We start from the raw sequence: 27,567 nt of genomic DNA on the forward strand, positions 1-27,567 counted from the left end.
TGTTTTTATCTCCCAAACCACACCCATGAACCTATGAACTTGCTAAAGGCAGATTGTGTTCCTGCTGTATAGGACTTTACATAACTTTACGTAGTTTTGTCATTCCATATTAATATTTGTGAAGGATTTGCATTTTTTCTGTTTGTATTCAATAAAAACATATTATTTGTTTGGAATGGTGGTGTATGCAGCATTTTTATTTTCCATGTGTGTGTGTGTGTGTGTGTGTGTGTGTGTGTGTGTGTATATACATATATATCTGGGTCTACTTCTAAATTTTGAAGTTTCAAAACCTTAAATTTCTTATGGTCAAGGCCAGAAGATCAAAGTTTTGAAACTTCGAAATTTAAATAAAAAAAATAAATAAAAACAAAAAATTTTTTTTTACATTTTTGCAGGGTGCAAGCCCTTCTGTGCCCCCCCAACACCCCCGGCTAATTAAATATACCAACTCCAAGTTTGCACTACAGTAAGGAAAATGGTAAATATACTGTTCTGCACTGTACGGCAATATCCGTTTAAACGGTTCAAAGTTTGAAAACTTCTACCATAAGAGATTTGAGGTTTTGAACTTCGAAAGTTGGAAGTAGACCTATATATATATATATATATATATATATATATATATATATATATATATATATATATACACACACACACACACACACACACACACACACACACACACACACACGTGAATGTTTGTGTGTATGTGTCTAGATACATATATAGATATATTTGCAGTGACAAGGTGCATTCTGAGGAAAGGAAGAAACCAAGTTCAAATTTAGTAAAGTACCTAAAAACTTAACAATTTAGAAACACAGTGAATGCAAGATAAAAGGTAATACAAATAAATTAAAATAGGAAATGTAAAATAAAAATAAAGCTATGATAAAATTGAATACAGTGCTAAAAATATATATATAAAATGTGAGGTAGTACGTATTTCATACTCAAGAGGACCAGGACTAATCATTGAATGACAAACTCATGATATATATTTTTAAAAGACTGAAATCACTGAGCCTAGATGATATGGAATAGATTCCAGAAATGCAGACCCTGGTAAGCAAAAGAATGGATAACAGAATAATCTATCTAGGGACCATTTCCTTTCTGTAACTTACTGCCACTGCGGATAGTGCTTGGCTTTTCTGCAGATTCATCAAAAAGGAAATGTGCTGTATTTACTATACAGCATCTCAGTAGACTTGTGTAAACATAACAGGAAGCATGGGCTGTACTCCCTATGAGGTACCCAATAGGACTGTGTGAACATGAAAGGAAATATAGGCTGTACTTACTGTAAAGCAGCCCAATAAGTTTGTTTAAACATGACAGGATGCTTGGGCTATACTTCTGTAGAGCAGCCCTTTAGGACTGTGTAAATATGACAGGAAGCTTCGGCTGTACTTCCTGTACTTCCTGTACAGCAGCCCAATAAGACTGTGTAAACATGACAGGAAGCATGGACTGTACTTTCAGTACAGTAGCTCAGTAGGGTTGTGTAAGCATGACAGGAAGTATGAGCTGTACTTCCTGTACAGCAGCCCAATAGGATTTTGTAAACATGACAGGAAGCAATAGGATTGTGTAAACATGACAGGAAGCATGGGCTGTAATTACTATACATCAGCCCAATAGGACTGTGTAAACATGACAGGAAGCATGGGCTGTAATTACTATACAGGAGGCCAACAGGGCTCTGTAGACATGGCAGGAAGCATGGGCTGTAATTACTATACATCAGCCCAATAGGACTGTGTAAACATGACAGGAAGCATGGGCTGTAATTACTATACAGAAGGCCAACAGGGCTGTGTAGACATGGCAGGAAGCATGGGCTGTAATTACTATACAGCAGGCCAACAGGGCTGTGTCGACATGGCAGGAAGCTTGGGCTTGACCTCCTGTACAGCAGCCCAACAGGACTGTGTTGATATGATGGAACAAAGTTGTCAGTCACTGAGTACAAAGTAATAATGAAATGCAAATGTGGAGTGGCGTGCAAGGATCAGTAATGACATCAGAAAAGTCCATGATGATTTCAGGGCATAACCAGCATATTCCATGTATTACAAAAAGGATTATGATTGATCTCTGATCATAGAAATTTCTGTGTTCAAGATATGGATGTCAAAATGTTCCCCTTAAAATGGAGTGAAAATTTACATTCATGTTGAGATAGAAAGCAGTTATGACCCGAGAAGCCTGATTATAATTCTTTTTGGTGCATGAAACTTTAGCTGTCCTGGTGTACTGTTAGTTAAAGAGACAATTTAGAGCATTAAATGTTTCCAGTCTTAAAAGCTGTAACACATTCGGCACCTCTTTACAGATGATGAGCTGGTTTAAAACTGTTAGACATTTTACCTTTTCACATTTTGTCTGTGTGGCTTAATGAAGTGTATTACAGCTTTTAAAACTGTAGAAGTGCTTGTGATGCTGCTGAACTGCTGCTGCGTGTACTGCAGTATGAGACCTCAACAGAGAAGCTTAACCAAAGTTGCTATACTCAGACAGTGTGCACAACACTATGCAACTGGCTTATATTCCTGGTGATTTTAGAGCATAATCAATGTGAACCTTAACGTTATTGTACTGCCAGTTTCAGAATGTAAACAAGACAACTCATGTACTATAAAGTTACTTCTCTCTGGTTTTTGGAGTTTATGTTTTTTGGAGTGTACTTAAATCATTCTTTGTATTAGAAATGTTGTTCTAGTTAGTGGAATCAATTTCAAACAGGGGATGGTTGAAATGTAGCTATTCAGCCTCCATTGCCAAGTTGTGGATGTCCTTAAGTACTAATATGCATACATAGTATGCAGACAAAGGATAGTTATTGTCTTTTTCCCGGTAAGGGGTCACCATAGTGGAACTCTGGTCCGCTAATGATTGGCAGTAGATTTTTTACGAAACGCCAGCTCGATGCCCAACCTTCAATGAAGGCATGCCCATTTACACACGCATGTCTTTTGAACGCTACCCAACCACGGGGAGGACATGCAGACTCCACACAGAAGGCACTCCCAAGCCAAGCCGAGAATCGAACAAGAGAACCTCTTGCTGTGAGGTAACAATGCTACCGCTGTACCACTGCAGAATTAATTATTTGCAAGTGTGATGTTCAGTTATTGCATGATTCGTGTGAGATTAGTGAGATAGCACGATTGTGTATCTCTGGTTTTATGCCATTTATGTCAGTTCAGATCTACGCTGAGTGATAGTGTGTATGCTTTGGTAAAAGTGTGTGCACTGAGTGGAGCAGGGCAGCCTGTATGTTTTTGCAAGGATACCAGTTATTTGTTTGTTTGTATATAATATAAAACCAGGAAGAAACTGAGGTATGGTGTTGTCGGCTACAGTAGGGAGTGTAGTTAGGTAATTTATTTCAGATGGAGTTAGTGTAATCATAGAAATGAAAGGAGTTTGGGGGTAAAGTCTAATATAACAATGTTTGCTCTTATTTTAAATTAGGTTCAACCTACCTATTCAGTTTATTTTCATAAAACCATTTTAGCCACTCCAGAAAATAGTTTATTTATGTATTACTACTGGGGGAAATTTGGCCATGGCACTGGGAAACTTCTGCTACTCTTTCCAATAAGTGCTGTGGCGTCTTATACATCCTCCTGAGCTACCATCAACTTAGACAGATAGGGCCTTAGTTAATGTGTCAGACAAAGGACTGCATACTCACGACTGCAGCACCTTCCTTATACTCTACTGTAGTGTCAGTATCGGATAAAAGATAAATGTCGCTTTGTATCCTTTCATTTAATATGCTACTTGATATAAACTGCAAAAGTGTATTTTGTTATTGGGATTTGATTTTGCAGCAATTTCAGATTTTACCACTTAAAAAATCAGTTTAATATCTTCTGCCAAGGCTCATTTTTTTCCAAAAATGTCAGAATTCTTTTTGCCTTTGCCTTTAGTAGTTGATGCACAGCAGGAGGTGCTTTTCTGCATTATGCCATCTCCTGTCTTCAAGTAAATATCCAGGTTTCAGCAGGGAAACAGCAACAGAATGACATCATTCTAGATCAGGAGGATGAGAAGCCAGAATGTTAAAGGTAGAGCAGAAAAATATGAAGACAATGGCATCATGGCAGAAGCTATGATGACAACAGGAATAAGGAAATCAAAACCTGAAAATCTTGATTACAATTTAGTGCTGTTCTGTGTCTACTGTTAGCATTTGAATTGCATGCAACAGAACATTCTGAGAGCTGTAGTCTTGTAATGTGAAATTGGAAGACCAAACTAACACAATAAGTCATCTGTATTCTGAATGATTGAGTACAGTTATATATCTAAGACAATTGTTTATGTGAAAATTAAAAGCAACACTGAGATTTATTGATATAGTTTTACCTGTTTCTGTTTTTTTATCTAATAATCTTTGACGTTACAGAGCATCAGAGATGAAGAAATATTTCAATTATTTCCATTTTCCTCAAGATGGCATTATGTAGGAATATTCTAGTGGTGGGAACACAGGAGTTTGCCTCCTCCCTGAAAAAAGCAATGATTATTTCTTTACTTGTCTTTGTATCTCTTTGATGTTTCTACTTTAAGTAGGCAGTTTACAAAAGAATTATGTCTGTTATTAAATGGACTGTTGGACTGTGTCAATTCTCGGCTTGGGTTGGGAGTGTCTTCTGTGTGGAGTCTGCATGTCCTCCCGGCGGTCGAGTGGGTGTTCGAAAGACATGCGTTGAATGGGCATGCCTTCGGTGAAGGTTGGGCGTCGGGCTGGCAACTCGGCACCATAAAAAACAACTGCCAATCATTAGCGGACCGGAGTTCCGCTGTGGCGACCCCTAACCAGGAAAAGCCGAAAGACAAAAAACAATTAAATGGACTGTGTATTATCTTAAGTAGTGAGATTAACATTTTTTAAAGATGTAAACTATGCCTTTTGAAGCAATCATAAAAAAGATTATTACTAGAGTGGAGATTTATGTGAGCAATATCTAATTTAATGTCTTATACAATATAAAACACTTCCTGTTCATGACAGCATGCAAACCTTAAGTTGGGATATGAAACTGAATAGCTTCTCCATCTCTCCATCGCATTAATAGCAAAATGCTGAAACAGCACTTAGTGGTTTGACTATAGAAAGTTGTGTTTTACTTGTATTCTGCTTTTAACTGCATATTAAAACTTGAAAAGAGACCACAGCTCTGTCTCTTGTGAATCAGACAGAAATTAAGACAGATCAATTTAGGAGTCACACATAAGTTAGAACAGGTCAGTTAAGGTTAATCATCTGTGAACTGAGGGGGGGGGGGTGGAGCTAGGAACTAAACCTTCTATTTAAGGGGTAAAAGGGGCTCACCCAGACTATGCTACAGTTTGCTGTGAGGGAAAGGTTAGATTGCTTTTTATTTAATGTATTTTGTATTACTTTATTGCCTTTTTCTATTTTGTATACTATGATTTGTTTTCTTTACACTGTGTTTTACTTGTATTCTGCTTTTAACTGCATATTAAAACTTAAAAAGAGACCACAGCTGTGTCTCTTGTGAGTCAGACAGAAAGTTTTACCACCCTCCTACCCGGTTACTATTGTGTTCTTAAACACCACTGTCTTTCTAGTTGCCTGCCCCTTATGTTAATTTGAACATATATCTCATTTCCTCTCTGCTTTTACTGGCTGGTGTGAGTAAGCACAAAATTATCATTTTGTGAAACCACTCCCCTTCAATTATTTTATTTTTTTGACCATCCTACTGTATTCCATATTACCAGAATACAAAAGTGACCACCCCCTTTCAATCTATATTGCTGTTTTAAAAATAATGACTCTCCACTAAAACTTAACTTTTTAGATAGAAAAACTTAAGTTCTCTACTTTCACATCTAACTCCTCTAGTGCACACTTCAGTGTTTAGGATAAACCATTTTTTTCATCTTACCTTTAAGCATCTTTTGCAAGACCACCAGTTATTGGAGAGCCCACATTTTGCTATTCAGCAGTTATCTTGGGATTAGTGCTTCTGTTTTCTCCTGGTGAGAGAAGGCGTACAGGGACATTATTTCCTGGAGACTGCTGATCACCAGAATGCTTAATAACTGCTTTATAGGTGACAGCTTGGAATCTCTGCTTATATTCTGATCCTGGTGAGAGTAGGAGCAGAGTGTATTGATTTCTGACTCTTTGTGGTTGGAGAGTGAGTGTCTGTGCTTAACGTACTTGATTGGTCTGGTTGCTGTTTGAGACATCTACCAGAAAAAGGGTACAAGCCCGCAGACCCTTGCATCATCTGTGGCAAGACTGTGGATCACCAAACAGGCTATGGCCTGCTTTTCTTCTTGGGATGGTGCTAACATTTTGCTACTGGTGTTTGAAGAAGCAAAGGAGTATTGTATCCCAACAGAGTGAAGCTGTGCTGAGACCAGCATTAGTAGTATCCAGGCAGTAGCCATCCATGCGACTCCCATCTTTTCATCATTCTTAAACAGCTAATATTTTATTTTTCAGTAAGTACTGCTTGATTTCTTTCTAATTTCAGAATATCTGCCTAAATACTTCATCTTTAAATTTTCAGGGTCTATGTATTAGTTTCCCCCTCAAGTGTTTGGTAGTGCTCTGTGCAGATTCAGATACTTTGAGTGACATTTTTCCTGTAAAAGGAATATATAAGGAAACAGCTCCAGTATTTAGTAATAATGACCATCCCTCCTGGCATGCTTTCTCCTATTAGCCTGGTGAACTTGGGCATTCTGAGGCAGTGCAGCAACTGCCTTATGTACACAGACAACCCTCTCCTCTTACCTCCCAACACTCATACTTGTGAGACATGCGCTTATATAGCCAAACTGGAAGCTATGCATTCTCAAGCCAAAACCGGAATAGCAGGTCAAGAGGAGAAGGTCAACACCTGCACCACACCACATGCACAACATAGCCCTCCAGAACACCCACTATCACATCTCTCACATAAAAACACAAACCACACACCCACCTTCATGGAGGTTCTCAATAGAAATCTACCCAAACAGCAGAGACCTCCAAGACAGAAACACACTTGACCACCACAACACAGCACAAACTACAAGACACATAGCTCACCTACACAGTGTGCCCCTCAACCTAAGTCCCTAAGGCAAAACAGCTTGCCCAATAAACTAATCATAGATGACTCGATAATGAGGCACACTGATGTCCCACTCACTAGGTTGAATAAGGAGAAGGTAAGAATCAGCTGTCTATCAGGTGCCAGAATCTGACACATAACACATGCACTCAGGTCACTCCACAACAAGTACGACTCTGTCACTGTCCATGTGGGTATGAATTACCTCAAATGCACCTCCCTGGACTACATGAAAAGATACATGGTGGAGCTCTCAGATTATGTGGCCCAGGCAGGTATGAGCCTAGCCCTGAGAAGCATCCCACCATCGCTCAGAATGATAACACAGTACAATCAAAACATGATTGACTTCAACAATTGGCTAAGTTTCTGGTGTCATTCTAAGGGGATCCAGTATCTGTCTACTTGGGATGACATGATTGACAGACTTTGATGCTTTGCCGGAGATGGCCTGCATCTGTCACCCCTGGGTTTCTGGATACTGGCTAAGGCTCTTGCCACCCCTATAGTGCCTTTTTTAGGCGATGTTTCAAACACCAAATTACCACCATAACAACTATAAATAAATGTAATCTGGGGGTCATACTGGTCAATGCAAGAAGTCTAAATCTCAAGATGCACTTGCTCGAAGCACTCCTCAAAATGAAGAACATCGACATTTGTGCTGTAACAGAGAGCTGATTTAAAGCAGCAGAAAGCACCCCTGTGCTACCAGGCTATAACTCATTCCACACCTTTCGGCCCCAGAACATGGACCAAATCTCCAAAGGCAGTGGTGTCTCCATATTCATAAAGGATATGCATCATCCAGACTAGTAGCCCAGCATAACGCATCTGAGATACTTCAGGTACAACTAACATTGGGTAAGATGGCGATTCAGGTCGTAGCCTGCTTTAGGAACCCAATCATGTCTCAAGACTCTCACTCCATGTTCCTAAGCACCCTGGAAACTATTAAGGTCCAACCCAACACTGTCATACTAGGTGACTTTAACTACCCCTCCATCAATTGGGAAAGCTACCCATGCACCAATACACTGGCCCAATGCTTCCTGGAATTCATCAATTCCAATGCCCAGGACCAGCTCATTCTTACCCGCACTAGAGGAAGCAACATCCTTGACCTGGTTATTACTAACATGGGAAACCATTCCTCTACACCAATAGTCAATTCCTCCATTGTTAGATTTGACCACAGACTAATCACCATGGAAATCCACATCTCACCCACACCCCCCGCAAAGGTAACCACCATGAAAAACTTCTCCAAAGCTGACTTTGGGCTCCTAAAAACAGAGGTGGCTAACTTCACGGCACCCATGTCAATGGAAAATAGATGCATGACTGCCGAATCATATACCATTGCACTGCATGAACATGTACATAAATGCATGAAACTAGCTATACCCAACAGAACCAAGACGCTCTCCTCTAAAAAACGGAAGCCAATCTGGTGGTCCTCTGCCATTAATAAACTCTGCAACAGAAGGAAGAAACTGTTGCAGAAAAAGGTGGAGTCCCAAGACTGAAAAAACTCCCTTATTAGCTTCAACAAAAAATTGAGATCCCTTATCAAAACCTCTAAAGCCAGCTATGAAAGCAGAATTGTGGCAGACACTAAAAATAACCACAAAGCCTTCTATAGTTATATCAAGAATATCCATGACAATACCCAGGTTTGCTCTGAGTTACCGCACAATGTTATCTTCTATACTGAGCCAGCAGATATTGCCAACATACTGGCTGACAGATTCAGTACCAACTTTACCCCTCTCTCTGCCCTAAAGGACCAATCCCAATACCGGAGGAATGCCAGGTACCCAGCATTACTGCAGCACAGGTTAAAGCTGCATTGTCCAAGGCCAAGAATACAGCTTCCATGGGACCCAACAATATCCCTGGATGTGTTCTGCATGAACTACAAAGTGAACTGGCACCACATCTGTATGCCCTGTTCAATCACAGCCTCAGCTCATTCTTTGTCCCTACAGAGTAGACCACTGCTACAGTCATCCCTCTCCATAAAGGGGGAGTGACTACAGACCCTGGGAATTATCACCCCATTAGCCTAACGAGTCTGATATGTAAGGCTGTGGAGTGCATCATCATGGACCTAATTAACAAGGATATAGGGAATTTCCAAACTGTAGATCCCACGCAATTTGGTTTTGTGAAAGGTAGCTCATGCCTGCTCAACCTGGTTGACTTCTTTGAGTCAGTCACCAGAGCTGTGGATGAGGACAAGGCAGTTCATACAGCCTACCTTGATCTGGCCAAGGCCTTTGATACCATTCCCCACTCAGGAATTATTGATAAAATCACCAAACTAGGCATCAACCCCTATATCACTAGGTGGGTTGCAAATTGGGTCACAGATAGAACCAACACTGTGAAAGTAGTGGACTTCAAGTCAGACTGATGGCCAGTCACAAGTGGAGTCCCACAGGGATCGGTCCTGGGTCTTCTCCTGTTTGGCATCTACTTTTCAGATGTCCAGGCCAACATGGAGTGAATCTGGCTGACCAAGTTTGCAGATGACTGCAAGCTGGGAGTCATTGTTAACTCCCCATGTGATGTAGACATCCTACAGAAAGGCCTCACTGAGACAAATGACTGGTGTTGAAACCATGGCCTTAAGCTTAATGCCAAAAAATGCATCGTCATCCCCTTTGGGAAAACCTCACTTCCCAGTAATTACCACATCGATGGGAGACCACTGAACACTGAAGGCGTCATAAGAGATCTGGGGACACAGATTGACAGCAACCTCTCCTTTAACCACCACATTGCCACTGTGGTCAGAAAGTCCTTCTATGTGGCACATATCATTACCAAGGGTTTTGCATCCAGGAAGAAAGAGGTCATCATCTCTCTACTCTTCCCTCATTAGACCAGTCATCAAGTATAATGCCCCATTTGGCATGTACCCCAGTAGACACATGCAACAGCTGGAAAGGCCACAAAATACCTAATGAAGAGGATCGTAGGCCTTAAACACATGTCCTACATGGACAGACTCAAAAAACTCCAGTTATTCTCTGTTTCATAGAGTCTACAAAGAGGCAATCTCTGCTTGACTTACAAAGCCATGTCTGACCCAGCTCTGTTAGAAATGCTACATCTAAAGAAATCCTGATCCCTCTGCACTACATGCTCCAGGGACCTCAGCATTATTATCACAATCAACAGAACATGCTGGAAGGATATGTTCATAACCCAGAGACTGCCCATGCTCTGTAATAGACTTCCCATACATGTCAATCAGACAATTTTATAATTATTTCAACAACTTTCTTAATTCCCTACAGGACTTTCTCTTTTTCTTTCTCTGTTACTTTTTCAGTGTTTTCTTCCATATTATTTTCAGCATTAATACTTGCTGAGAGTGTCTCCTGCATATTATTTTCTCTTTTTGTGTTTCATTTAATAGCTTGAATATTCTTACTATTTTATGCTTCAGAGTTTCAGTTTCTCTAAAATGAATTATTTGTTCAAATGTTAGCTGGTATACAATTCCTTCATTTTTTTCAAACATCTTGACAAATGGTCTAATAAAAGATCTCTTCCCTTATTGCCTGCATTCAACTTATCCTCTTCATTTTCTTGCTATACCTGTTTATTTAACTTTTTCCATATTGATGCACATTCCTTCTATTATAAACCGAGACCAGGGTGTCTGTCTGATGCAAAACTTCTAACTCCCTCTTTCCCCATACAGTCAAATTTATTTTTTGATTTATTTAACATTTGTTGACTGGAAAAGTCCGACTAGGACAAAGCCTCTTTTCAGTGAAGGCCCAGGGAGAAACCCTTCAGATGCATGTCTTTGGAATGCTGGTAAAAATGCCAATTCCAAATATCCTGTTCTTGTCACCATCTACTTGCTTCATGTAAATTTGTTTTTTTGTTCAGTAGGTCATTTGATAAACATAAAAAAGAGTTGTCATTTATGTCAAAGTGTTTTCTTCAGAACTGAACTTTCAGTTTCCCCTTTCCTTTCTTCTTTAACTCAATCACGCCAATGGAGCTTATGAAGTTTGCGCTGTAACTTCCAGTGGGTGGAGCCTAAGCCTTTTGACAGAATCAAATTATGTCCTCACATTTCAAACAAATGTTCATATCTCTGGAACCATAGGGGCTATGAAAGAAGTGTAAATAGCAACCTTTTCAGCACAAACTATTTTTATGTTGGTAGTATTCTTTAAGATCTAGGTCTTAAACTTAATTTTATAAGTCACAGTAAATGCAGTAATTATTACATTTGTAATGTTTTATAAGCAACTTACAATATCTCGGCAACCACTCAAATTACACACATAATGTCAGCAGCATGTCACTCCTCTAGGTACAAGTTTTCATATGAGGCTAAGGAGTTCTGTGTATGTTACTTGGTTGTTGAGATATTTAGAAAAATGTGAAAATTATATCTATATAAATTAATACCATAAAAACAGTTAATATCAATTTACCTGCACTAGACAGAGATCAGATATTAATGCAATTGAGTTTGCCATTGGGTGAGCTTTAAGATGAAATATTTTGAAGCCTTCTACATAGCATGATTTTGGAATTGATGTAAATATGAACAAGCAATTTGATGGCTAGAGGCATCAGTAGGAGTTAAATGCAGGCAGGAGGAGTTAAATGCAGGTGCACTTGGAGGCATCCCTCAGATGTAAGAGTTAAGTAAATCTTGCCCGTTCCTTGCCTCTGTTTGTCCCTTACGTCTCCTTTTTTATTCCTTCTTTCTGAAATTCCTTGTTTTTGTCATATTCAATATAGTTTGCTGTTGTTGTCCAGCCAACATTATGAGCAGTTGTTCTTTATCTCACCAATCTCTTTCTTATCCCACTCTTCATCTTCTGTCTTCCTTACTAACCTGATTTCTTTATCGTCCACTCCTGTGCAATGATTGAGCAATTTCTTGTAATAAGACTGACTATGCATTTTTTTCCTGAGACATCTTAAAATGGCCCCTTTTATTTCCAACTCTATGGCCAGTTTTGCCCTTCAGGTATAGGGGGGGGGGGATCATTCAATTATCTTCAGCTGGTATTTCAGTAATTACTCTAGCAATTATTTCTGCATGTAAAGCATATATTAATACAGAATAGAACAATTAGATAAAAGTTCTAAACTACTGACCAACAATATTCTTTCAGCATGAAGAGTGCTCAGATCAACAGGGTCTCCTAATTTTTTAGCATATACATCTTAAATAGTAATAAGCACGATTTATGCAAAAGACCAGTTATTGATCTTTCACGTCAGACTAATGTATGAAGTAACTACAGCCAAAGTTAGCAAGAAAAAAAAAAGATAATGTATGTAGTTCACTACACACTGAGCCAAGTATATGCACATTGTCAGCTGTACAACAGGAGAAAGTCCTAATATCTAGGCAACCTGAGTTCAATTAGCTATTCTGCTTTTTGATGACAAGAAGGGGAGGATGGAATGCCTGTCCTAAGGGGAGTAGAAAGTGATGCTCAGATCTCTTGTGAGCTCAGATGGAGACAAGAAGTCAAGAGATAACCAATTCAAGTGTGCAGAAAGGACAGGGAATTTGCCATGCAGGGCCTAGGTGGGTACATCCACAAAGACACTCCTCATAGCACACCCAGGCTGCTTGATGGATGCGTGACCATACTAGCTGGACCATTACAGCTATGCAAAAAAAACAAAAAAAAAGAAACTAGGTGTCCCCTCAACTTCTCTTCTACCTTCACCCAAAAAGTTGCCCCATCATTATTTAAGTAAGACTAACTATATTACAAATTGTCCAGAGAGGTTAGACCAGACAGGAAGAATCAGCATTGGGGTGGGTGATCAGCCAAGTTAATACCAATATAACCAGAAGAGAAAAAAGAAATGACAATTGTGTGTGTGTGTGTGTGTGTGTGTGTGTGTGTGTATGTGTGTGTGTGTGTGTGTGTGTGTGTGTGTGTATGTGTGTGTCTATGTGTCTCTCTCGCTATGCGTATACATATATATATATATATATATATATATATATATATATATATATATATATATATATTGTACATTGTACAACCTTTAAAAGTGCTAAACAAGAGCTTGATCTGGCAAAACTAACAACTGTGTATGTACAGATGTAAGCTACAATCAGAATCAAATACAATGATTAAAATAACTGCAGGCTAATCTTTGTATACTGCACAACATTTTTTTAAATTCTACACAGTTGTGCTGTTGTGTAGTTTGCCTATAATGATCAGGTGCAGCTAAGTGCAGATAAATGCAAATTGCTGTTTGCAGGCTATAGCAATGTAAATCAAAATGTTGCTTGATGTATGTTTTGTAGTGTTATTAAAATGCAGAAAAATAGCAGTAAAACAAACATCAAAGTTGGAAGCAGATATCATTGCACAAGCAGATGTTTCTAAATAACAGTTAGTGGAATCAATCCTAGTACAATATATTGTCCAGTATTAAAAATACCAAGCTATATGCCTTTTTGTGTTGCTGCACAGTTCCTGTGCTATATGCACTTAAGGCTGAAACTTAAGGAGTCCAAGACTGTGATTAAGGTTCTACTCAAGATTGTCCAACTCCATTAGCAACACTTACATTGTAAGGCCATCATGCTGACACTGTTAACTTTGTAGGTAAATTACTTTAATTTAGCTAAATCCACCAATTTACTGCTTACTGTTGTACTAAGAATTACACAGTATCACACAAATATGCCAACAGTCCTTCTTGGGCAACAATTAATGCAGATTTATCTTGGGCAAAAAAAGCCGTATATAGTACTGCAGTAGGAATTCATACCTTGAATGCAAACATACTGAGAATGTATAGTACGCAAAAAATAAAAGCACCATGTGACACACACTGTCTCAGTGTTTCAGTATTCCTTCCTGTCCCCTCCCACAGCATTGTTGCCATGTATCCCGTTTAAACATGGGTCACAGTTCACAGCTCCTCAGTTGTAATGCTACATGATTTCCGCCACAATTCATATTCATAGTTGATTCGAAAAGATGTTTAATACACTCTCTTACCTAGAGCACTAAAGTGAATGCAGCAGAAAGCAGTTTTCTAATATGCATACTCCACTATGTTCCGGATGCTCCTTCCTCCGTCTACACAGTACATGGGACTAACACCATTACAGTTTCTTTAAGGAGGCATCCTCCCACCTCATCACATATTTCAAAATATGTATAGCCTGTACCATGATTACAAGATGGTGTTCCCAGCTTCTTATTTCCTAATTAATTGCTCCAGTTATTTTCTATGATCCTTGCTACTACACATTTGTTATTCTTCTTTTAAAATATGTGTCCACCATTCTGCTGCTTCAGGCTTCAAATACATTAAAAGCTTTACTGTTTTGCTGCCATAAACACTGCATCAAAACCACAATAAAATGAGTAGAAATACTGTTCATAGAGCTGTTACGTTCAGTAATGGCTCTACTCTCTGCCCATTAAAGCAAGATGTTAACTACTGTTAATACTGAAAAGGTTAATGCTAAAATGTAATGCCAAGAGAGACCGGTGACAAACTGCCACTGCAGTCAAAATCTGCTTAGGCCACAATTGCAATGCTGTCGCTACTGTAAAGTGTTGGTATTGTCTTCTGCTGCAAAGCTAAATGTCTTAAAGAATATAAAACTCAGTCATTAAATAAAATCAAAACTCACTTGGCCCTTAGACGTGAAGTTATTGGAAACAACACCCAAATGAATATTGTTAATATAGGGCTATTAAGCTCCCCAAAGACTATTCAGCACCCCTCTCATTACTGCACCTGGTATTAATAAAGTATAGTAGACGCCTTTTAGGCACTTTTTATCTACTGAAGACTGTTGAACTAGAGCAGAGTGTGATTTTCAGTAACGACTGACAAAAGTCATAGGCTAGGGTTCAGATTCTGGAAGACTAGCTCTCTGTATAAGTGACATACTCCAGTATAAGGCCTATTTATAAAGCATGCTCACACTACAGTAAGTCACTTACACCATGAGCAAGTCTTTTGGTATCTGCCTTTAGATCTTCTTCTGTTTGCTTGCTCACATGCCCTTCCACTGATAACCCAGTGAACCTGAATCTATGAAGAAAACTCACATGATCATTTTAAAATAAGCAACTGTTAATGGCTTTTTATTCTAGTTTAATACTAATCATATACTGTAGTTGTTCTGAGGTATACTTTCCTCAGTAGACAACTGCTGCTAAGTGAATATACTCTTTTAGCTGGGTTTTTAATATTCTTAATGATTTTTTTCTATGAAATTAATATTAATAATAATAGGGGTTGGGAGGGTGGCCTAATGGTTAAGGTGTTTGCCTTACAAACACAAGGTGCAGGGTTTGAGTTTCACAAGGGATAATTGGCTAGGCTTAAAATGGCTCACAAGGGCAGTTAGCCTAGTACTAATCTATGAACCTATGAGCCCATAATATTCATAACAGTTTTCACTATTTTTCTCAGTGATATGACTGTGGGCCATTAGCTACCAAAGGGAGTGCAGATACTAAATCTAAATGCTGACCCAGCATTGTCTATTTTCCATGGCTTTGGGATATACATACATACATACATACAAATATTTCAAGCACAGGCATTAATGCCCTTCTAGCTTGCCAATATACCAAAACAATTGTTCCCATAATAAGTGTCCAGGCTTTTCTTAAAAATATCTAAACTAGTACTTGCTTTAATGTAATTTGATAGGCTGTTCCATGCATCAGCTACTTTGTCAGAGAACCAATTAGTACACTTATCCTATATATATATATATATATATATATATATATATATATATATATATATATATATATCCTATAGAATCTTCCACATAGGTTATCTGATGATTCTCTAGTACTTTTTGTTAACCCCAAACATTCCCAGAGGTAGTTGTCCCTAAATGCTCTATATACCTGAATAAGATCTCCTCTTAGATATCTATAAGAGACACTGTACAAATTCAGATATTTTAGTCGTTCGTAATAACTTAAATTTTCACATTCATGGATGTTCTTGGTTTATTTCCACTGTGCTCTTTCCAGTTTACTCATGCTTGTTTTCTTATAGGGTTTCTATATTGTTATTCCATACTCAGGTTTGTGTCTTAAATGAGTCTACAGTTTAAATCACTGTCTGCTGTATTAAATATTCACCTTTCAATTTATGTCTCCCAAATCCCATATGCTTAGTTTTTGATGTATATATCAGCATATTATTCTCTTGTGCCAAAATGGTCAATTTTGTCAAGTTATTTTGCAGACATGCCTTATCTTTAACACATGTAATCAGTTTACCCAATTTCAGGTCATCTTCATATAGACTGTAGAACACCTCAGATGAAAATGTTAGGTCTGAAAGTTACAATCTAAACAAGTAAGGGCCTAGGACAGAGCCCAGTGGGACACCCTAACTGTAACCAAGGATTTCACCTGTCCAGTTGCTATATGATACTTGTCATGTCCTATTTTAAGCCATGCAGCTGTTCATCTTATCAAGAGTGCATCAATACCTAGTTGTACTAATTTACTGATCAGTGTTTTGTGTATGACCCTGTCAAATGCTGAAGTTAAATCTATATAAATTACATCACAGCACAATTTTTCATTCATAGCTGTTATTATATTGTTATAGAACATCATGTTACAGGTGGTAATAGATCTATTTTCAACATATGCATGCTGATATATGGGTTTCAAGTCACAACCTACCCAGTTCTGACAATAACTTATCCAATATTACCTTCTCCATTATTTTTCCACAACATGAAAGTAGACTGTCTATATGACTCTGGGTTTGTCCTACTCCCCTTTCCCTTAAAGACAGGTTTAATAAGTGCATGTCTCCAGTCTTGAGGAATTTCCCCATATTTATAAGACCTAGTGAGTAATAAATATAATGGTACCATAAGTTCTTGCTGAAGTATTCTCAGGTCATTGTTACTAATTCCATCTCCTCCCTGTGCTTTGTTTGGATCCAGTTGCACAGTTCCTTTTCAATATAATCTAATTTGATTCCAGTACCTGGAGATTCCTGGATGTCACTAGGACAACTTATCACCCCTTTTGCAGAGCCAAACTGTTTTGTATAAGATTTTGTAAATATATCTATAATCTGTTGTGTCTGAGAAAAAATTTTAGAATCTGCACATAGTTTATCAGTTTGTGTGTCTTTACTCCTTCCACATCCTATGTTTCTATAAATAGGTTTCCTATTATGCTCAATATCTTTATATAAATTTTCTTCAATTTTTTTCTTGATCTTGCTTCACACTATGCTTAATCTGTTTGTCCAGCTTGTTTATTTCAGTTTTCAAATTTGTAGTTTGTCCTCTCTTCAATTTCTTATATTGTTTTGTCTCTCACCTTAATCAGATATCTTGTTCTTATGGAAATATATACCCCTGATGCTGTATGCCTAGATCCTGATGTAAAACATTTTTTTTTTTTTTTTGCACTCAGTTTCTCTTTCAAAGCTTTCCACATTCCATCTGCAGTTTTTCCACTGAACACCTCACTCCAGTTAGTTTTATATAGCGACTATTTTGCTTCCATATAGTCTGTAATTAACCTTTTGTGCATTGGTTTACATTTGGTTTGGCAGAATTATCTTGCAACAAATTAACCTTTACCCCCATGATCACTGCAAATCAGTGATGGTAAAACTTGACTTGAAATAACAGAATTTCTTTAGGAAAGCAAACAATATCTAGTATGTTCTGTCCCCTGGTAGCTCTTTTTATAATCTGAAGCAATTGTTGTTCCTGAATATATGTTGTGAATAATTACCTTACTAACATTGTTGAATCAATATTATTCCACTGTGTTTCTGGTAAATTTAAGTCCCCAGCTAATATTATTATTACCTCCTGTGCTTCATGCAAGAAATGTATGAATTCCTCTAGGTCATCTGCACTTGACTTTGGTGGTTTATAGACTCCAACAATTGTTATATGTTCCAGAGTTGTTGTTATCACTGAACATATAAGGTCTCATAACTATCTTTATTCCCTATCATAACATCTTCACTTAATTTTTTGTTAGAATTGTTACAGTAAAAAAAATTATACCCTGACAGAACTGGTTTCCAGTCATAGTTCTTTAACCAAGTTTCACAAACAATAACAACATCAGTTCTGTTGGAATGTAACACATTTTCCAATAAAAAACTTTATTATTAATGCTCCTAGCATTAACAACCATCAGAGATGCATCAAATGTTGCTATCTGTGAACTGTTAAATTTTCAACCTGGCAAAAATCCTCTCTAGTGTTTCTCAATATTGCAAAATATCTGCTGCAAAAAATTCTCTTCCTTGATCTTGGCAAATGCATGCCATCCTGTCTGAACTTGTGTCCCGAAAACTAGGCTTGGATGCTCTACACATTTCCATTTTTTAAAACAGGGCATTTTTTCCATGTAGATATTTACTCAAAAAATCTTTTCGTTCACAGTGACCTATCATTTCCATAGGTGATTTGTGAAAAATACATCCTAACACCAGTGCAAGTTATACTAAGAGGGCTGTCATTTCCCTACTAACAATCAGAGAATCCTTGCGGGTGACATCATTTGTACCATATCATATGAATAAAAATGGATCCATACTTCTTTACAAGGCAAGCATAACACTATTCTATGTTCATTATCTTCTCTGCAAATGTAAGTATCAGTTCCTCTAATAACTGAATCACCAATTACAAGAATATCTTTGCTTTGTAACTCTGAATTATCTTCAGCTTCTGATACAGTTTGTCTACTCTATTAATTGTTACGAAGGATAGATCTTCACTATTAGTCTTATTAATCCCACTGTTTTCATTGTGTATTAAATTCTCATCTGGCTGGTATTGTAAATCCACAGCTTGAGCCAGGTAGTCAACATCTTTCTCTTCTTTTTTCTTACAGTAATGTTCTTCAATCCTTCCACATTCAGTTTTGATTTTTTTTCCTTTACACCTGCCCCTTGCCTCTTCTTTCTACCTTGTCTTTTGGAAAAATGATGCCTTTTTCTGTAGACTGAAGGTTTTCTGATAGAAAAATATTATCATTCCCTGCATTCTGTGTGTTACATAACAAAGCAGTGTCCTTTTTAGCATGTATTCTCTTTCCTTTACAGACATTAATCAGTTTCTTTTTCTTCCTTGTTATTTGTTGTGAACTTCTTCCTTTCTTTCTTTTTTGTTTCCTCAGATTGCTGAATACTTGCATCCAGAATTCCAATGTTGTCAGGGGCATCGTCTTGTTTCATTGGGGTTGAATGATCCTTACAGACAATAGATGTGTCATTTCCTAAATGTGTTCTATTTGTTTTTGGCCTGACATTATTTATCTCACCAGTCCAGTCATTAATATATATGAAACAACAGTTCTCCAATCCATGCCAGTTGCACAAGTGCAATCATCATCAGTAAGTCTAGACTTACTTCTAACAATGGTAAGTAAATCATCCAACTTTTTACACGAGGAACACAGATCACCAGTGTTATCAGTTGTTACCTTTAAATATGCATAGCATTTATTACACTGTACAAGATATTTGTGCATTAGCAAATTGTTAATTGCATACGCATTTAAGGAATCCACTTTCAGCTTCAAATTAATAAAATATTGTAAAAGAAAAGAATAACCAACATCAGCAACCACAGAATTCAAAGAAACTTAAATCAACTTCTATGACAAAATAATCACACCAGCAATAATCAGCTAAATAATAAAGTAAGTACAGTAAAGTTTTTCTGACTATACAAGTTTTGCAAGCCAGACAAAAGTTGTAATTCCTTTACATCACTATTGCTTGCAGTCGCACTTCTTTTTAACAGTAAAGATCAATAAATCACAAACCATGGGATATGGCAAGCAGCAGTGCTTATAGACTTTTTAGGTGTGCTTTATACTTGTCTGTTGAAGCAGCTACTACCACAACTGTTTTGTGCTTAGTACATCAGAACCGTTAGTTGGACACTTGAGTTTTTTTTTTTTTAATCCTGTGTTTGTCTGACACAGAGAAAATTATATAAACTGCACAATATAAAATGATCCAAGAAGTTGCTTATGCTGGAGAGGTTTTAGACTAATGAAACTGTGCATACTACTTACCAGATTTAGACTAATGAAACTGCATACTACTTACCAGACTGTAGGTTTTAATTTTGTGTTTTCTTTTTTCAAAAATCTCAGTGGTTGCTAAGATTTCAAATAAAAGTATTACAGGTGTTCATAAAAGCCTTTAGTTTCAATAATCCTGCATCTTCACTGATGTTACAGATTAAATTGTTGCTTTGAATATGAATATATCTAAATGCTTTCTCTGAAGTAGGTGTGTAAAATAATACTTGATTGAGTGAGTGATTTAGTAAAATGGTACTTTGGGTAGTATAAAGGCTGTTATTTAACTTCTCTGTGGTAGATTAAACCCTTTGCTACTTATGATGTATAAATAAATTCCATATAAAAATCAGTACTGCAAAAGTATGACTGATATTCGTTGTCTTTCGTTTTTTTGTCTTTTAGACACCATACTTCTGGACTACAAATAAGTGGCCAGCAAAGGAGTTAGATTATGGTAAGGATTCCAGCTGTTAAGGAACGTTTGTTACAATAGATAGTGCCATGGTAAAATTACAGAATATGCGGTGGTGGTGCTGCGGTAGCATTGTCGCCTCACAGTAAGACATCCTGTTCGATTCTCAGCTAAATAGTCTTCTGTGTGATGACATGTGTGAATGGGCATACCTTCGTTGAAGGTTGTGCATCAGGGCTGGCAACTCAGCACGTAAAAATCTACTGCCAATCATTAGCGTACCGGAATTCCGCTGTGGCCACCCCTAACTGGGAAAAGCCGAAAGACACAACAACATCATACTGAGACACTTCCTCTGGTGCTTCTGAGTGTATTTCTGTACTTATTTAACAATAAATAATAGAACATATAAAGTTATTCACTTACTCATTGTGAGAATCTGTGGCATTGAAAGTTGTAAGAATTTTCTGATGCATTTATTTTTCCTGTTATCTGATCAATGCAGATTTAATTTGACTATTTGAATACAACTTTATTCATTTAAATTATATCTACATGTGGACATAATACTTCAGAGTTCAGAAAAATGCATTGCTTATGTGTTTAGGAAACATTTTTTACACTATTGTACAACTGGATCTTGAGGTGGTTGGCAGCATACAAGATGAAGAAATCAGAACCGCCCTTTGAAGTATGTCAAAATATATTAGCTTGTTTTGTTTTGCTAATAAAATTGTCAGAATGAATGTTTTTCTTGCTGCCAGTGTCCAACTCTTTATTTGAGGTATTTTATTTATTTATTTATTTTATCCTTCATTGACCTAGCTAGTCCCACCATGCTAGTAGCCTCTTTTCTGGGGAGACCGAAGATGGTATTTATACTACCAGGGGAAATTTAGCCAGGACAGCAAGCAACTTCCCCTACCCTTTGGAGCTGCTGGATGGCACCAGAAGACCCTATAGCAGCAAGAAAGTCTGAAAGTGGAAAGTGAGAATTTAGAGAAAAAATTGATTGGTATGAAGCTTCAGAATGTAAACAAAGATTCCTGTGTGGTGAGTGTTACAAATAAGCAGTGTTTAGCTGTTTCTATGGAGAAGGAAGTACGCAAATCTGTTGAAGTGGTCAACATAAGTTAGCGAAGGAAATGGAATGAATAAATGAATGCATGTGCAAAGCAACAATGCTACAGAGTCATAACTCAGTATAAGAAAGAGATGGTAGGAGCTCATTCAGGAGCTAGTGGTGTGGAGTGTGCACTTTGCTGGTTTTGTTGGTTAGGTGCATTTCTAAGCGTATCACAAAACTTCATTAGTCTGTACTAGGGCAATAGAAATAATAGAGGAGGAAAGAGAAATAAGTGGCTGTTAATCATTAATTTCCATTGCCCACTTTATTTTATTCTGGGTTATGGTGGCTGGATCTTACCCCAGCAGAAAATAGGCATAAGGCAGAAAACAAATCCTGGGTGAGACTGCCAGTTCATTGCTGGACATGCAGACAGATGGACATACTTTTGTGGATATTTTTAGAAGCTTATCAGTTCACTTTAGGTGCATTTTCAAAATGAGGGAGGAAACTGAAAAACATAGAAAAAAGTGTACTCATGTACAGGGAGAAAAGGTAGACTACCTATGGAAGCACCCCCAGCTAAGAATCAAACAAAAGGAAAATACTGGCAACACTGATAACTACTACATCACTATGAATTATATTTGAATAAATAAATACTTATAAGATGTGCAAAAATATTAACACAATAACAGGAATGGCGTGCAGTTGGACTTTTACAAGTTTTTACAAATAGAAGAAGCCTTACGTATTTTCGTGAATAAAGATACTTGTGCACTTTCTCATTTTTATTGATGTTCAGATTTGTAGGGCATGCATTATAAACAATAAATATGAAAGCTGCACATTAACCGTTAGTGTAGAATTATGTACTACTTGTTCCATATAAGCACAGTACCAAGGGTATTTTAACTACTTAAGATTTTTATCTTCATGTCAAAGGTTCCCGCAAATTTCAAGAATTGATCATCCAAGTAAGATAAAAATACCCAGAATTTGATGGTACTGGAAAAATCAGTAAAAGGCACTAGAATAGCATTTTCAGGTACGTTCTTATATAATTTAAAATTCAGTATAAATATGATGGCATGGCCTGGTTTTAATAACAAGTCTAGCACTGCTTTATTTATTTATTTGCTACCAATTCCTGTAACCAGTAAGCCTCCATCCTGCTTGTTCTATCAGCCTGTTTGCGGCTGGAGACAGTAGAGATCTACAACCCATTTGTTCTTCAGGAGGCAAGATTCAGGAGCCAGTGGTGGTGCTGTCATTCATGGGGATCAGGGGGTTTACTTTATGCTCTAACCTTTACTCTCTGCACATGCTCACTGATGTCTTAGCAGCTGACATCTCTGAGGGTGTGACTTACACTTCTGCAGTTGGCATCACATCAGTTGTCTATGCCTCCCTTGGATGCAAGCACCTCTATTGATCCTTACTTTCTAATAGAGATTCTAAGTTGATTCCACATCGTGGACATATACCCCAATCCCCTCTACTTGAGAGGGTTAACCAGGCTCCACTTTATCACTGCCCTCTGTCCCTGGCTAACACCTGCAGCTGCTAACCTGAACCTGGGATGTATAAGCTATTGTCAGGGGTTTATCCCTGTATGCCACATAGCTGGATATATAACACTATTTTACATTTGTAATATTGTTTTATATAGCAAGTTTTATATTTGCACATACCTTTAAAGTGAAATATAACAGGAGACCAAGGAAAACATTTATGTATTTACATAATAAAAAGTTTTTAAATCTCCAGGTTTTAATGAGATGTTTCTATATGATGTAGTTTTTCTATGTGTTTTTGTCCCCTTACCTGCTGAAGATCAAACCCTAGTTTTCAAAATCTGCCTTATTCATTCCCCTGTACAAGGCAATTGTACCAGTCCTATACAAAGGCAAGAGCCTTCTAGATAGGCCATCATGCAGGCAACCATGGGAGTTGTTTGTACCTTTGCCAGCATCTTGGCAATGAGGGCATTTGTATTGCCTAGCCCCACTCCTAGGCTTGGAGATGAGCTGCCTGTGTTATTGCAGGGACCTACAACACCTTCTGCCTGTGAGTGCATACTCCTGTACACTTTGTCATGAAAGCCATCACCAGCCAGCCTGGAGACATAGTGGGACATAGAGCACTAATCAGCTCAAGCTTCTAGCAGAGCAGGCAGAGAGTATGGACATGTCTATCCTGGAGAAGAGGGATTGCTGGGCTGGGCATATAGGATGGGAGAGGAGACATGATTGCCCTAGGGCCAAGGTGGGCATGTCCTCCTAGATCATGCCTCATTGCTCACTAAGCCTATAAAAGTAACAGCGGTATGCTGGCAGGGTGGGGGTGGGGGGCCTTAGAAAAGCTCAGTGTGAGCAGATTATGTGATGTGCAGTCACCTGTTCACTCTTCTTCCAGCCACTGCTCTCCACTTGTTCTTTCTTTACTGCCATGCAGTCTCACTCAGGGGTTAGTACCACTACCAGTAACCCCTCCCAGGAGGTAGTTCCAAAAGAGAAGGTACCAAGAAGGTGGAGGAATGTCTGGCAGCTGATGGTCAATCTGTGTGAGCTGAAAGCTCACCCTAGGAGGTATAGTACAATGCTGCCTTCCTCCAAGGAATTATGGCTCTATGTATCCTGCTGCATCCTGTAGTTGAGGTTGAAAAGTGAGTCAAGTGATCCTGATAGGTCATGTTTCAAGCTATTTAGGTGGTATCTTGTGATATTGTCAGAGACCACTGAGGCTGTGTTTTTGACCTTAGTGAGTGTCACCAGGATCTGCTCCCTAGGATGGGCACACAAGTCATCCCCCTACCAGCTCGTTCAAATGTCAGAGTCAGTAATCAAATCTTAGTGTGTTTATTGTGCTTTATTTCTTAAAGCTGTATACCAACTCTTTTATTATTTATTTTGGGGTGCATCAAGACCCATGGGTACTTCTGCATATGATATACCACTGGTCAGAAAGCTTTTAAGGTTATTTCTGCTGATTACGTTAATAATTATTTGATGATAATTGATGATATCACTGTTGAAGTTAACATTAGTTAATTCATTCATTCATTCATTCTCAATACTTGCTTTATACACTTCAAGTTTGTAAGGGAGCCAGCAATCAGTGTTTTCAGGGTAGAGAAATCAAACCTGGAAATGACACCAGTTCTTCACAGCACACAGGATGCACACACAATAACACACACATTAGGGCAGTTTGGAGGATCTCCATTTCACCCCCAACATATATTAGGGATGTGGGAGGGATTTGGATCACCCTTTCAAAATCCACATTGACGCACTGAAGACATATAAAATCACACAGAAGGCACCCCGCCAGGAACTGAACTGCAAAATAAAGTGTTGTGAAGAAACAAAGCAACACTAACCATTGCACAAATGCAACCATGGAATTAATGAATGAAAGGAAATCAGTATTCAATCTTTTAGTCTGATGAATTTTTTTTAGTAAAATCAGTACGATTGTGATCTCCTCATATTATGTTTAATAATAAACCATCTTTACTTATTATGCTTGACATTTTTTTGTGCTGGGCTTTATGGTTGTACATATTTTGCCCTATGAATTGAGTCCTGGTAAAGTCAGTATCTGGAACACTCAGTAAAATACATTAGAATCCCAAATCCTATTAAAATACATTGCAGCACTCATGACATTTTGTGACTCTGAAGGAAAATGCTGGTTCTGTATCATCAGATGATAACTGTGAGTGTTGGGTTGCCAAGTTGTGAATCTACAATGATTGGCTGGAGTGGGGATATGAAGAATGAACTAATGTGACCCTCCAAATATCATGATAGTATAATGCTATTATTAGGGTCCAAAGCATAAAGCCTTGTTGGGTGGTTCCATTTTATAGTATTATAGAAGAAAACAGGCATGAGGTTAGTTATGAGAATAGATTTAGTTGACAAGGTGGAAAGTGGTAGTGTTTGAACCATTAGAGTTCCAGTATGGATATTTGACACCAGGAACTTAGAAGATCCCAGAATTAATAATAAAGAAAAGGATGCTGAGGGCATGAACTCAAACAACTCAATGTATAATTTTGCATGTGAAATTGAATCTGAAGTTTTAAGAAGCCGGTTGAGTCAGGTTACTGGTATTAAAAAAAATGCCAAAGAGTACAGTTTCAGGAAGAGAATTCCCGGCTAGAAAAAAAATCTTCACTGATATGTGGGTGAACCAGTCACTTTATCAGGGATTCAGAACTGGCAGCATGCAAACTGGGATGCTGGAACAGCACACTGATTTGCAACATAAATCAGGATGTCTTGGCCTGGATCATCCTGACTTCCACGCATCAGTTGCTGAAGAAGCTCTGCAGTGAATTACTTCCAGTTTGAAACCTAAACTCATTGTATTATAGGTTCATAGATCTACACTAGGCTAATGACCACTGGGGCCTTTATAAGCCTAGCCATGTAACCCAAATTTATCCCACAAGCTATTGTGCCTTGGAGGCTATTGTGCCTTGGAGGCTATTTTAAGGGGTGTATATTAGTATATTAGTTAGGGCATACTGTGGTGGTGGTGCTGCGGTAGCGTTGTCGACTCACAGTTAGACATTGCCTGTTCGATTCTCAGTTAGAGCGTCTTCTGTGTGACGACATGCGTGAACGGGCATTCCTTCATTGAAGGTTGTGCGTTAGGCCCGGCAAGCCAGCATGTAAAACTCTACTGCCAATCATTAGTGGACCGGAGTTCCGCTGTGGCGACCCCTAACCGGGAAAAGCTGAAAGACACAAACATATTAGTTAGGGCATGATTTAATGGCTGCCTCTGTCCATCAAAGACATAGGTATCTGATCAGGGGTAAATTTCTGATGTCCCATTCACTGGCCCAGGTTACTGTTGAGTTAGGGTTAAGGAAGGGCTCTGCTTCACATGGATGGGAAGCCTAATTCCAGAGAATGGAAATTTTGTACGATTCATATTTGTCCCTGCAACATGTCCTATTTAAGTCGCAAGCAAACTTTTAATCCTTGGATCTAGTACTTATGAAGCTGTTCATTTTGCAGATATGCAAAGTGTCCATCAAAGCAGGATCCAAGGATGCCTTGTATGCCATGTGTAAATTGCCTCTCAGCAGTCTGTAAGAAATAGAAACTAGAGAGAGGGCTTTGAAGAGATCTGCATAGGACATTTTATTTATTCTCTGCATTCTTTTTGGGAGGAACCTCTGTGGATATTCCAGTTCTTGCAAGTGCCAAGTAAACTACATACTGAAGGGAGCATTAAACTCATGATGGGTCTGATGAGGGCTGAGTACATTGGCACAATGACTTCCCGGGACCTAGATGCCAGGCCCATACTTATAAGATGAGTGACATAATTTTTTTACAACCTTAGACACATGCTGGTTGAAAGCCAGATTACTGTCTACAGGGTTGGCCTTTGCAAATGCGGGGCCCAATTTGAGCCATTTTGGTGGGGCTCTTCAGCTGACCAATCCAGTCTAATACTCCAGCCCTTGTTTCACTTACTGGACTTGACTATTTCAGATTAGGTATGCATTAAAAAGAAAACAGTGTGCATTTATTGGCTTATATTTTGCTATACAACATACTAGAATGGAAGTATGTTTTGGACTCCGGGGTTACCCCCAGATCTAACATTTCCTGTAGGTCAGTATACTTCCACAAAGCCACATAAAAACTGTTTTACTTCTCAGTATGCACAGTAATAATAAGAGTAATTTTAAGCCTTTCCTTGAAACCAGCATTGCTTACCCAACACCCTATTTACTAACTAAAGATATTTTAAAGTAATCACTCAGCATCATGTTTTGGCAAGTAAGAACATACCTTTCAACTGTCCAGATTTTTGTCTTATATATTTTATCTGTTC

General features: G+C 38.2%; 1 protein-coding gene across 3 annotated transcripts in view; it reads left to right on the forward strand.

Annotated features, from left to right (window-relative positions):
• The window catches only part of LOC122816610 (regulator of G-protein signaling 11-like), a 1,281,503-nt gene that overhangs the window by 590,454 nt on the left and 663,482 nt on the right, over window positions 1-27,567 (forward strand). For all 3 annotated transcript variants that reach the window (XM_044089514.1, XM_044089516.1, XM_044089517.1), the window contains exon 5: window positions 20,624-20,675. In XM_044089514.1, coding sequence (XP_043945449.1) covers window positions 20,624-20,675 — 52 coding nt within the window. The remainder of the gene's footprint in view (window positions 1-20,623; window positions 20,676-27,567) is intronic.

This window comes from Protopterus annectens, chromosome 12.part0, assembly GCF_019279795.1.
Source record: "Protopterus annectens isolate FY-2018-M chromosome 12.part0, PAN1.0, whole genome shotgun sequence".
NCBI classification, from domain to species: Eukaryota; Metazoa; Chordata; order Ceratodontiformes; family Protopteridae; genus Protopterus; species Protopterus annectens.